The sequence below is a fragment of the Meleagris gallopavo genome, chromosome 13, assembly GCF_000146605.3.
Source record: "Meleagris gallopavo isolate NT-WF06-2002-E0010 breed Aviagen turkey brand Nicholas breeding stock chromosome 13, Turkey_5.1, whole genome shotgun sequence".
In the NCBI taxonomy this organism is placed as follows: Eukaryota; Metazoa; Chordata; class Aves; order Galliformes; family Phasianidae; genus Meleagris; species Meleagris gallopavo.
In genome coordinates, this window is record NC_015023.2 from 3,181,360 (window position 1) to 3,193,908 (window position 12,549).

General features: G+C 36.7%; 1 protein-coding gene across 1 annotated transcript in view; it reads right to left on the reverse strand.

Moving 5' to 3' along the window:
• Positions 1 to 71: 71 nt before the first annotated feature.
• The window catches only part of LOC109369702 (neural-cadherin-like), a 13,365-nt gene continuing 887 nt past the window's right edge, over positions 72 to 12,549 (reverse strand). The window contains exons 2-12 of the mRNA XM_019619672.1: positions 12,367 to 12,494; positions 11,402 to 11,588; positions 10,557 to 10,700; positions 9,756 to 10,039; positions 7,631 to 9,245; positions 6,940 to 7,033; positions 5,731 to 5,915; positions 5,327 to 5,556; positions 2,365 to 2,642; positions 1,383 to 1,597; positions 72 to 517 (exon numbers count right to left, since the gene is read on the reverse strand). Of these exons, the coding sequence (XP_019475217.1) occupies positions 333 to 517; positions 1,383 to 1,597; positions 2,365 to 2,642; positions 5,327 to 5,556; positions 5,731 to 5,915; positions 6,940 to 7,033; positions 7,631 to 9,245; positions 9,756 to 10,039; positions 10,557 to 10,700; positions 11,402 to 11,588; positions 12,367 to 12,494 (3,545 nt within the window). The 3' untranslated portion in view covers positions 72 to 332. The remainder of the gene's footprint in view (positions 518 to 1,382; positions 1,598 to 2,364; positions 2,643 to 5,326; positions 5,557 to 5,730; positions 5,916 to 6,939; positions 7,034 to 7,630; positions 9,246 to 9,755; positions 10,040 to 10,556; positions 10,701 to 11,401; positions 11,589 to 12,366; positions 12,495 to 12,549) is intronic.

The window sequence follows — 12,549 nt, forward strand, 5'->3', positions numbered from 1 at the left end:
TGTTGTTGTTGTTGTTGTTTGTTTTCCACCTTGCAATAAAAACAATCAAGCCAAAACAGAACCACCTAACAAAAAAGATTTAATTTTTACCTCCAAGTATTTCAACCATTTCTACAAAATCTGTAACTGCATTTGCAAGTAAGCAAATGCTTTTTGCACATAGGTCATTGATTTCAGTGTCCCAATGATACTCTGATCCATGAATATAGAAGATTACAACATAAGTGGATTTGAAATTGACAATGCTTCCTTCCCAAAATTCATATTACTCATTAAATCTACAAGGATAGTTAGAATAATACATAGAATTATCCAGTCTCTTTTCTCTACTTTCATGTACCTGCATAGGTAAATGCCAATATTCTGAAGGGGAAAATCAAATAACTGACCTGGTCATTGGTTCTCACTTCCAGTTGATGCCATTTTTTGTCTGTGACATTCAGGTGACTTGGAAACTGCAGCATCACAGAACCTGAGCCATGGCTCATCTTCAGCACAGGAATGCCACTGGAGAGCTCTTACACAGCACAGAAAAAATGTGTCAGCTACAAGTGTCCTTCTATTTTGGATATTTTGGCACAGCTGGTGGATGTGGATTTAATGGTTCAGTATAGAAGTTTCAGTATAGAAATAGCAATATTCTCTGACCACTGCTATGTAGAAATATTCATTTAATACAGTATTTTTCTACTTGAGATTGTGCCACTTCTTTGTCGAGAGTCAAACACTAGAGCTAATTCCTGATAAGCAATTTGTAGTTTTATAATGGTCTACAACAATTAGCACATGCAGATTTTACTCTCTCCTAACTTCTCCCCAGATTTACAAGTAATTGTAAAATAGAGCAGAAGATATTAATGATTAATGATATTCAATATTACCTTTCAAATAATTAAGAAAGCACCAACTCTGCCATGCATCTTGTATATTAATTAATTCACAAAAAAGCAGCAGCTTACTACTGCTTTTAGATATGTGTCAACTTCAGGCAATGAGTTCTACTTGTGTATGAATTTTTCTGTGATAAGCTTGGCATGCAACTAGATCTGCATTGATCATGTAATGCCTATCCTCAAAGTACCAAAATTCCCTTATGGCACGACAACTTTTCTAGGGGAATTATTTTTAAATATACAAATCTGTTTGTTTTATTCTCCCCTTGGTTTCCTCTGCAACAGACCAATGCCATAGTTACAGGCTATAAAAAGGCAATACCTACAAAAAGCAAGACCTGTTAGAGAACATTTCAAAATATGTTTCAAAATGTTTTTCAACATTTTCAGCCCAGAAAATAAACTATCTCATGAGATGGAAAGACTGAATGCTGCTCACAGCCCATGCATTCCCAAAAGACAATGTTCTCCACACAGTTGCTGCATTACCTATTGCAATGAAGTTTTCTGTATTCCCAGGTTCTGGATTTGATAAAGGACCACTGTATAATAGAAGTCCATCTGGAACTGCAGTAATAAACTCTAGAGAAAGTGAGCTTTCAAAACAAGGCCTGATAGGACGAAACCATGCATAACCATTTCCATGGAAACTGTGCTTAGTCTGCTGGCAGTCTGGTCCATGAAATGAAGCAGGACAAAGACATCTGAAACGGCACAAACAAAAGATATGTCAAAATTCCCCAGTGTTCAACTGTTTCCTTGGTTCTACATGCAATAAGCATAGGGCTGAAGTCACACTATGAAGTGAAGTAATGGTGTTTGCCACCTCAGGTATACAGAGGTGCTCAGCAATTATTAAGATGCCTTAAGAATAAATAAATAAATAAATATCTGGCCACCATAAAACCTGCATCCAAGAAGTATTTCTGAGACCACAATGTTGGGAACAACAATTTCACTTTGTAAGCAAAACGAAACATCAAATATCAGTTGGTCAATTTATTGCAGGGAGAACTCAGCTCAAATAAAACGTGTCATTTCACCAAAGGAATACTGCTGCATGCAAGTTGATGCGTCAGTAAAGAAATTTTCCCATGTAGTGTTTTTTGAAGCCCTTACTGCTTGCTGTTTTCACTACATCCTATTCCCTCCACCCCATTGCTACTTAATTTTTATTAAATGAAATGCCCTTAAAAGTGAGGTGTTGATAATGCCACCATTTTTTCCAAGGGCTTTTGTTCTTGCAGTATTTCCATCGATATCAGGACTAAAGCAACCACTACTGAGCCACTTGTAAAGATACTGCTGCCATTAAGTTTACACTCCAGTACACTCGCAGGTTTTCTGTTTCTCCTTCAGCTAGGATTGCACTCATTGTTTTACAAGAGCTCTATCTTGTTAGCTACACTTGGCACTTTAAAAAAAAAAAAGGAAAAAAGTAAGAAAAGGGGTGCAGTAGAAGTTTCCTCACCTGTAACCATTCAAAGTGTCAATACACATCCCACCGTTGAGACAAGGGCCGTGGGCATAGGAGGAACAAGGCTGATGGACTCGGTTCCTGGCAGCACAGGTGCAGACAGCGCTGATGGTGGTCGTCACAGACACCAACGACACTCTCCCTGCATCCACCACCGTTGGGATGTTGCTCACAGAGAGGTGGTTTGTACAACCACTGCCCTCGCTACAGTTTGCGCTCCTACATTCATCCACATCAATCTGTGAGATGCTCACTTGTAAAGCTGACTGGATCTAAGGGAAAACAGAGTTTGACGTATTACCATTCTTTTCTTTATTCATGGTTTTATTCCCTCCTTCCTTTATAAAAAAAATAAAGATTAAGCTACCATAAAATTAATGGAACGCTTTAGTTTCCTGAGTATTAGTAACACCCCCGTCCATAAAGGCAAGCAAAGGGATTTAACAAATGCCATGATTACACAGAAAACTTTATAGTAGTATTTCCTGAAAACCTAAATCACTGACATGATGGATATTGCATGTGTTACATCAGTGCTGCATACTACCAATGTTATTGCTCAGCATCAAGGCTCTGACAGCAGCGATACTCTGCCTTCCCAGCTGCGTGGTCTACCTCATGCTTCCTGCACTCTGACAGCAACCATAACTCCTGCTCAGATGTTATATCTTAAGTTCTCTTAAGTTCTGCATCCATAAGGATGTAGACTGGAAAATGGCAGCACTGAGCTGCATTCAATAGGAATGTTCACAGACAGTGACAAGTCTGCAGCAATTAGGATTCGGCCCACTGATTTACACCTTAAGCTTCTGTTTCATCTCAAACTGTCTCAAACAAAATGCAATCAACTCAGCACCTGGTCATTATGTTTTATTCCACGTTAATCTTTGCTATTTCCTTATTTTTATCACTAAGTAAAATTTGCTTTGGAAGGCCCAAATAAAGAGGTCTTGTCATACAGTAAAAGCGTTTCCACAAACAGACATTAAAAAACATGCCCAAAGCTTCCTAATTTGATTTGTATTTGAAGGAAGACTCAAACACACCGAGTGACATGCATTTAGTGGCTAAACCTGAAAACAACAGGCCTCACTATGGCATAGTTACAAACAATGGAGATATACAAATGTAATGCTAACAACATGAGATTCTTCTTTGTACACTCAATACATATTTTTTCAAAGGATAAAATGAATGTCAAATATTTTACAAATAGCTGTGAAAAGACCAAAACAAATACATAAATACTGAAGCTTTTGTTTTGTTTTACTTTGCAGTCATCTGAATTCACAGCCCTAAGAAAACTGACCTTTATAATCATTTGTCAAATATCCTACAATATCATAACGTGTATTGAAATCACATCCCCAAAGGCAAAAAAATGTACATTACATTGACACGATGCATCCTGTCAGAGCACTCTGGTGCCTGTTGCTCACATCAATCACCATTAGCAGGGAGTCAATAATGCACTCTTAGGCAGCTGTGCCGTACCACTGCAGCAAAGCAGTGTATATAAACAATCTCAGCTCCTTTACAGGATTAGAATGGATTATTTTTACTGCTAAATAAAAACAGTTGTTGTAAAGCTACATCCCAAGAAAGTAATGCAAACATATTAATTATTTAGCAATTCAATGAACAATCCCAGCACTAATTACTTATTTTATTTATAGTTAAACGTTACAAAAATCTGCAGAAATTCTTCAGATATGATTGGTTTTCCGTGGATTGTTGGTGATTAGTCACTAGAGCTATTAATTAAATACTGAAAGGTTATATATAATTAATACTAAATTAACTTTTTCGCTACAACATGTGAAGCAATCCCTTGTTGCCACTCTGATGAATTCACCTGTCATATATTATGGCACAGAATATCTGAAATCTGTACAATCTTCCATACTATTGTTGCAGTAATTCTACATGTAAACAGAAGAAACAGATATTACATGTTATGAATAGCACTCACATTTCCAACTTGCTCACCAAGTAGGTTCCTACAGTCCACACTATTTAGCATCATACAGGATGCAGGCAGGTGGCAAGAAAGATACAGTTTGGTTCCAAGAATCATACAGACCCTACCATAATGACACACATGGAAAGCAGTGTTCCTTCTTGAAACTTCCACAAGATGTACCATGTATTAAACTCAACTAGAGTGGGGCAAGATAAATTACATTCGGGTAACTCTGTTAGTGGGCATGCAGAAAGTGGTAAGGTAGCAGGAGAGTTAGGTATCATCCAGAAGGGAAAGAAAACATATTTTACAACTATTTCCCTCTTTAAAAAAAATATGAGAGGAGGCATCCCATCGTATTTAAGAGTTATCCCTTGATAAGTTAAATAAAATAATTTGTTGTCTCCATCTATCTTATCTAATTTAACTGTTCTTCTAACCTGCATCTTCCTTCCAGCATGATTGTTTCTATGGACTGCCATCTCTCTGTACAGCAGAACTTCAATCTGGGTGACATCAAGCCTCTACTATAAGGTCTAACCACAAGGAGATTTGGTATTTCCATCAGCATCTAGAACATTCAAAAAGCTGTCACTTTCAAGACGTTCTCTTGTAAAGTATTATAATAATACTTTATCTTCTAAGAATTATTCTGATTGATATCAGAGTACGAATTCATGTCCGATAGATCATACAACAAAACTGACTGGAGCAAACACAGGGAACTGCACCTTGTAGGGTCATCTATGTGCAACTAAAAGCTGCTTTGTCTACTGCAACTGAGTTCACTCATTGTATGCAAGGGATTATGGGGAAGGAAGACAACTTGAATTTAGCATTTGCTTGACAAATGTTTTGTCTCAAGTGAGGCAAAAAACAGGATCTGCAGATTCTGCATATTCTTCCAGTAAAGTTTGTTTGAAGTTTGGAAAACATACCTTGAATGTGTCATTCACCCAAACACTGAATCCATGGGACAACCCTAGAACGTACCTCATTTTTAAAGGCTGCCATCTCAGCATGCAGTTTCTCAGGTCTGTAATAAGCTGAGCCATCATGAACTGCAAATCTTACATCTGCCTGTTTTCCATCAGTGTTCATCAAACCGAAGACAATGATATCGCTAAACTTAACTGATAGCATTTTTGCCAGTAATTCCTTGAACATGTTGCATCTGTTTTTGCCATGTTCACCACTCTGTATAAACTCCTCTGCAGTGATATCTGAGTTTGGAATTCAAAATAGATAAACACGAAATAGAGATTAATCTCTCAACTTATTTAGAAGCATACAGAAAAGTACACCTGCCCTACAATTGTTTCTAAATCAAAATCATAAAATAAGTCACTAAATATAGACACAGCTGATCTAAACTCTCAGCAGGCACTAAAACAAACCTGAGAGACGCACAGTGGCTGAGTTTTGTATGGCTTCATTTTCCAGCTCTTTGACGTGGATTTGTACTGTAGATATAACATCAGGACAAAGTCCATCTGAAACTCTGATTTTTAAGTTGTATATTCCTTGAGGAGCATTATCCACCATCATCAACGAACCAGTTCTCTGATTTAATCTGAAAGACCTAGACATAAACCTTCAATCAGGAAAACTTAATAAACCAAAACTGAGAGCTTACATTACTCATTAATTTAATTCACAAGGCCTTAAAATGTTGTTACAAAGGTTATAGATCAAAACTTAGGGAATCCACAAACAATATCAATGAACAACAGAAAGAGCTCAGGAAAGAACAAGCAATTAGCAGGGCTTACACAAAGATGTTTCTTTCACTTCCAAAACCCTAGACCTTCCCTGTCCTGGATCAAAGCAAGCAGTCTATAGGAGCTGTTGCAACTGTGGAGTTCAACATAGCCATCATGTACAGGTCTACATGAAAACAGAAACTGACAGAAACACACGAAGTCCTTCAAGACTCTCATTCACTCATTCAGAATAGGAAGAAGTCAGTAATGAAATCTCTGACATAGTTTTCATGTACCACCTCAAAGGGAAAGTAAACAGTAACTATGGAAATATTCCATGAACATTACTGTGAGGCATTAACCTCCTAAAATGGAAACAGTTCCAATGGCTACCGATAAATAGACTAACTCCAATAAGTTAAAGAGTTATGATTTTCCAATGCAAATGTGAATTGTCATCAACAGAGATCATGGAATTTGCTTCCACTATTAATAAAATGATTATATTATGCCCCTTGGAATTTGTGATTTGTATTCCATCAATTCTGATGGTTAGTGACAGGCAGTAAAAACAGCCAATTTTTAAATTGGGTCTTACAGAATGTGTACATTTTAAAAAAGTAAAGATTAAATACAAACACCCTCGTGTGAGCCTGCATTCTCTACAGTAAAAAAAAAAAAAGAAAGAAAGATAAAATCATTTCATGCATTAAGTTCTTGGTGACTAGTTACCAGGCTTTCTTTGTTTTTGTTTTGTTTTTGTTAAGTACATTCAAAAGTACATTTCTTATAAACTCAATAATACCAGTTTTGCATACATCCTGAACATAAAGAAATACATGGTGAGTAAAATAATTACAGAAGCATAAGTATTATTGATTGTGACACAAATACAATCCTCACTTGAACAGTTTTCCTTCAGAGAGAAATGTTTTATTGTCCCACTCATCCTGATCTGGTGCAAACACTTCCCCCAGCACTGTTGTTGACCATTTTCCTGTTGAGATAAATTATAATAAATCTGCATTTAATTTTTGCTTTTGGGCGCACTTTATATTCCACAGCTTCATTACTGTGATAATTATTTTCAGATTCCCGCATAATTTGGTGATGGCTATGATCCAAGATTCTTAAAACAATGCATGGCCTGCCACTTCTGGAGAGGTGAATGCACTATGGATGTCACAGAAAGGCATGAAGCCCAAACACAACCCAATACAGTGCAAGATACATGAATATAACTGCATATGAAATTCTGAGAAGTTAAAAGATTAAAATTAAAAGAATAAAAAATAAAAAAAAAAACAATATCAGGAGTGAAAACCACAAACCACCATTGCTACTCTGCTGTTTCAGACAGCACACAGCTGATACCCAGAAAAAGAAGGAGAGCATCTTGTAGGGTACAACTGGGAAAGAAGAGTGTGACCAAGAACAGGAAATAAACAAGAAGCCACTAAGCTGTTTCAAATCATGGCCATTTCAGGCTCTTGTGCTTTGTCACAGAAGTGGAAGATCCATTAAAAATAGAAAAAACTGTTCTAAAATAGCAAAATTAGCAGCCCAATATAGAACTACTCTAGATAACACTTACCTTTGTTACTGTAAACATAAATATCCTTATGGCCAGATTCATGGCAGTTGTCATTTTCATCACCAATTGTTATTGTTAAGGTGTTTGTGGAGCTCATAACTGGAATCCCACTATCTGTTATAACTATTGGCAGATGAAACACCTTCTGCTTTTCTCTGTCAAAGGACCTCAAAGCAGTTACAGTTGCAGTGTCATCTCTGTTGTCAGTAAGAGAAAAATCCAAAGAATTCTGATAATCTGATGGCAGTGAAAATGTAAACGGTGGCCCATTTTCCTTGCTGTCTGGATCGTATGCATGAAGTAGTTTTGATGAATGATTCATATGCACTATTTCAGGGCTCAACATGTTTTCCCAAACTATTGGCATGTATGGTGCCTCAAACCTTGGTCCGTTGTCATTAACATCAAGCAAGTTAATTAAAACTGTAACACTTCCAGTTTCAGCAGGTGTCCCTTGATCTGAAGCTTGCACAATTAAACTGTATTTCTGAATGACTTCACGATCTAGTTTATTTGCCACAATCACATGACCATGCTGGTCAATGACAAATTGCCTCATAGGATCTGAATCTGACTTTATAGAATATATAATGTTCCCATTCAAACCCGAATCCTTGTCTGTTGCTCTCACTGTGGTTACCGTAGTACCTACAGGCATGTTTTCAAAAACAGGGCTCGTCTGAATAAGCTGAGAATGGAAAACTGGACTGTGGTCATTAGAGTCTTCAACTTCAATCAGGCACGTAGCAGTGCTAGAAAAATCAAGATCTTCCACTTTAATAGTAAGATTAAACTGTCTTTCGTGTGCTTTCTCAAAATCCAATTTTTTTTTCAGTCGGATAGTGGCACATTGCCATTCTTTGTCATTCTCAATATAAAACTTCTGATCTGGGTCTCCCCTGATGATACTGAATGTTAAGTGAGCGTTTTCCCCACCGTCTGCATCTGTAGCAGACACTCGCAGAATTTCTGAGTTGATGGCACTGTTTTCAGGAATTGCCGCCTGCCACATCTCTTTTGTGAAATTAGGTACGTGATCATTGACATCTGCAATCCAGATGGTGGCAGTGCCAGTTCCTGTTAGCCCTCCCCCATCCCTTGCTTCAACAGTAAGAAAGTAAATTGCAGTCCTTTCTCTGTCTATAACTCCCCCCGCCACACGGATAGTACCGGTATTGGGGTTGATATTAAACATGTCACTACCTAACTCATTTTTTACATTCTCTGTTATCGTGTAAGTCAAAACAGCATTAAGACCTACATTCGGATCATCGCGATCAACTGCGCTCATCTCCATGACTAATGTATCTGCAGGAGAATTTTCAAAGACACTCCCATTGCAATCATCAGGCATGCATGTGAACATGGGTGCATTGTCATTTATATCCCACACATTAATAATTACATCAGCAAATCCTGTAAGTCCTTCTCCACCTTCATCGGTAGCCAAGACAACAAATCTCCAAAGTGCTCTTTCTTCCCGATCCAGCACCTTGTGTGCATAAATGCTTCCTGTGTTCTCATCTATTGTGAAAATATCAGCAGCGCCATGCCCGTGCAACGAGTAACTCAAATCTCCTTCATCCACATTATTATCAGGATCATTTGCCATAACCTGAAAAAGTATTGAAAACAGGCATGATAATTATAAAATGACTACATTACATCCTGCATGCTTCTACCATCTAACAGAGCCCAAGCAAAAGTATGACATACTATTAATATGTGCAAGTAAGATGGCAATTGAGAGGTGGGACAATTAAGAGTAGATAAATGTCTTTCACACTACAATAACAGTGTAGTGTATTACACTACTACAATCATCTTTTATTTTTTCATATTTATAGAGGTAATTTAACTATATTATTCTGATAACCATTTTAAAATGTTAATGATCTGGTTTTTAGGATCACAAATGATCCATTCTGCTTATCTTGCTTACTATATCTTTATAATTATTTTTCCATAGAAGTCCATTTCTCTTCTTCAACTGACAAAAATATTCAGTAAAACTACAGTACATTAATATATATGTGCTGCATTATTATTCACATAATTGTACGAGAGCAGTCTGTGCTCTTTCATTGAAATATGACAATCTCCGAAAGCGCATGAAGTGCACTACCTGAAGCACAAAGACTGGTAACCCATCCAGTTCTTCAATTATACTTCCATAGTACTCATTGATAGAGAAAACTGGAGACTCATCATTTTTATTCATAACATTGATGATGGTAACTGCATAATCTTCCCATTTCCCATCAGAAGCCAACAAGTGGATCTCATAAATTTTTGTTTCTTCGTAATCCAGCGGCTGGGCAATAAAAATAGCTCCCGTTTCTGGTTGTACACCAAGCACTCCTCCTGTGTTTCCAGCAGTGATCTGATAACGTAACTTAGCATTTGTTCCTGTCAATTAACAATAGCGTCAGAAAAAAAACAATTTCTTGAGGTACATTAAATTATGGGATGTTGAAATGAAGCACAACTCATATTATAACTGATGATTTTTGGTATTACAGTTCGGGGATATTTTAAAATCTGCTGATATGCCAGACTGTTTACCCAGAAGTTCAGTTTCAGATATGACAATGGGTACCAAAAAAAACAAAAAAAACAAAACCTTAGTTTACTAGGACATAAAAATGTACTCATTTGCTAAAAATAAAAAATAAAAAAGTCTCTAATAAATTTGTACTCGCACAGAAATCACTCTCTGTCATCCCACATTAGTGCATTGCTTCATAAAATAGGAATCACTTGATTTATGACTCCATTATCAAATAGCATTCACACGTGATCAGTTCACACTCAAAGAAGTTTTCAAATCTAAGACATCTTCCTTTCTAACACCATTATCTCCTGGTACACTGAAATTAACTCATTAATATTTTATAAGCAGCTATGGGGAATTCCAATGCTTTACCTTCATCTTCATCATTAGCATTGACTGTAATGACAGTTGAGCCCACATCCTGATCCTCATCCACATTTACTTCATAGACACTCTGAGTGAAGACAGGTTTGTTATCATTCACATCAGTGATAAAAACACGCACATAGGCTGTGTCTAGAGAGACAAGGAACAAGAGATTAAAATACTCAGCTGTGCCACTTCTGTCAGCTACAATTCCTTAAACTGTATAGTTGCACATTAAATGAAGACTAATATGTAGACAATACAGAAACAAACCCTTAGGGGTTGAGGACAAAATATATATATATACCAATATTACTCAAAAGCACTTGGATATCAAATAAATCTCACATCCAATTTGCTTAAAGAGATAATACATGAATAATTGATGCCTAATATGGCAATTGTACAGTTTTAAATCCTAAATTCTTGTCCTTAAGCCACAAAAGTCAAACTAAGTATTTAGGCACAGCTGTCAATTGAGAATAAGATTTTCTGTCTCAAACTTTCCTCCTTCATACTTCATAATTAGTCTTGAATGAATACAGTGGCTTAAGAAACTTCTTCATGACCCAAACAAAGTCTGTATCCTATGGATGGATGCACCTCTGCTAGGCAGAAAATACTCTTTCAACTCTAACTATGAACCCCTATTCTTCTTCTAGTTTCAGAACAAAAAACCTGCCTGACCATCAGTCATCATTTTAAAAATTCTATTCAGTTCTGTTGTAGACAAAAATTTTAAAGAAAGAAAAGAAAAAGGGAAATTAAATGTTAATCTTGCATTTCAGAGCTTCTGTTTTCAGATACTAACCCAGGCAAAATCATGCTTGTCACAGACAACTGTTTCTTACCAGAATTTGGCCTCCCATGTTTTCCAGGTCGAGCTGATTCAGAGCCATCAACTGACTCAACTTCTAAAAGATAAGATCCCTTCTTCTCTCTATCAAACACTGAGGTAGTGTATATTGAGCCTGTCTGCGAGTCCAAGCGAAAACATGTATAGTCTCCACTATGGTCATGTAACATAGAGTAAGTTATCTAAAGGATTAAAAACAAGATGTTAATCTATACTTTTCTTTCATTGGATAGATCATAACTGAAGAAGAACTTAAAGAGAATGGCTGAGAAAATGAAGTAAAAATGCAAATTTGAGAAATCTCTAAGTTAAAGTCAATTAACCTGAAATAAATTTGTCTTGTCTAATCAGTTAATGAGTTCACTAGCAGATTTGAACAGTACTTGCGCAACAGCATTCAAACTTAGCTAAATATTCCAGGAACTACCATAGTAGCCATGTGAGAGCTGAATTTGCTCACTGCTATGGACTATGTTCTCATTTCTGTATTTGTATGTTTTGATGCACTTGACTTCAGCTTTCATTTTTGCTCCCAGAGAGAAATCAGTTTGCTTCCAAGGACGTGCCTACTTTAGATTTCTAAAATCAGTAGCGAGCGCCTCCCATAGTTTACTACTCACAAAAGCATTTAATAACTTACTTTTTCATTAATTTGTCCAATCACATTTTAGGCCTGTGTAAACCAAAAAACCACACTGTCCAACAGCCAAGGAGTTTTTCCACCTGAATACATATTGTATAAAGAAATATTTATTGCTTTCTATTTCATACCTCCTAATATATTTGCATTTTTTCACATGGCAGGAAACACATCATTTACTATTTTATTCCATCTCATGTTTCCATAGTAGCCATTCCTTTTCTAGGCTGAGGATTACTACTATATTTAGTCATTGTTTAATACTGAAACTATATGACTGTACATTTCATTACATAAAACACAGATCCCCACTTGCTTACCTCACCATTCTGACCAAGGTCAAGGTCGGTGGCAGAGACCTGAATGACAAATGTCCCAATATCAGCTCCCTCTGTTACTGAGGCTTCATAAATAGATGAGGTGAAGAATGGGACATTGTCATTGACATCTAAAGAATCAGAAAGAGCACATAAAGAGAAAAGTATAAAATAGAGTAAAAAAAA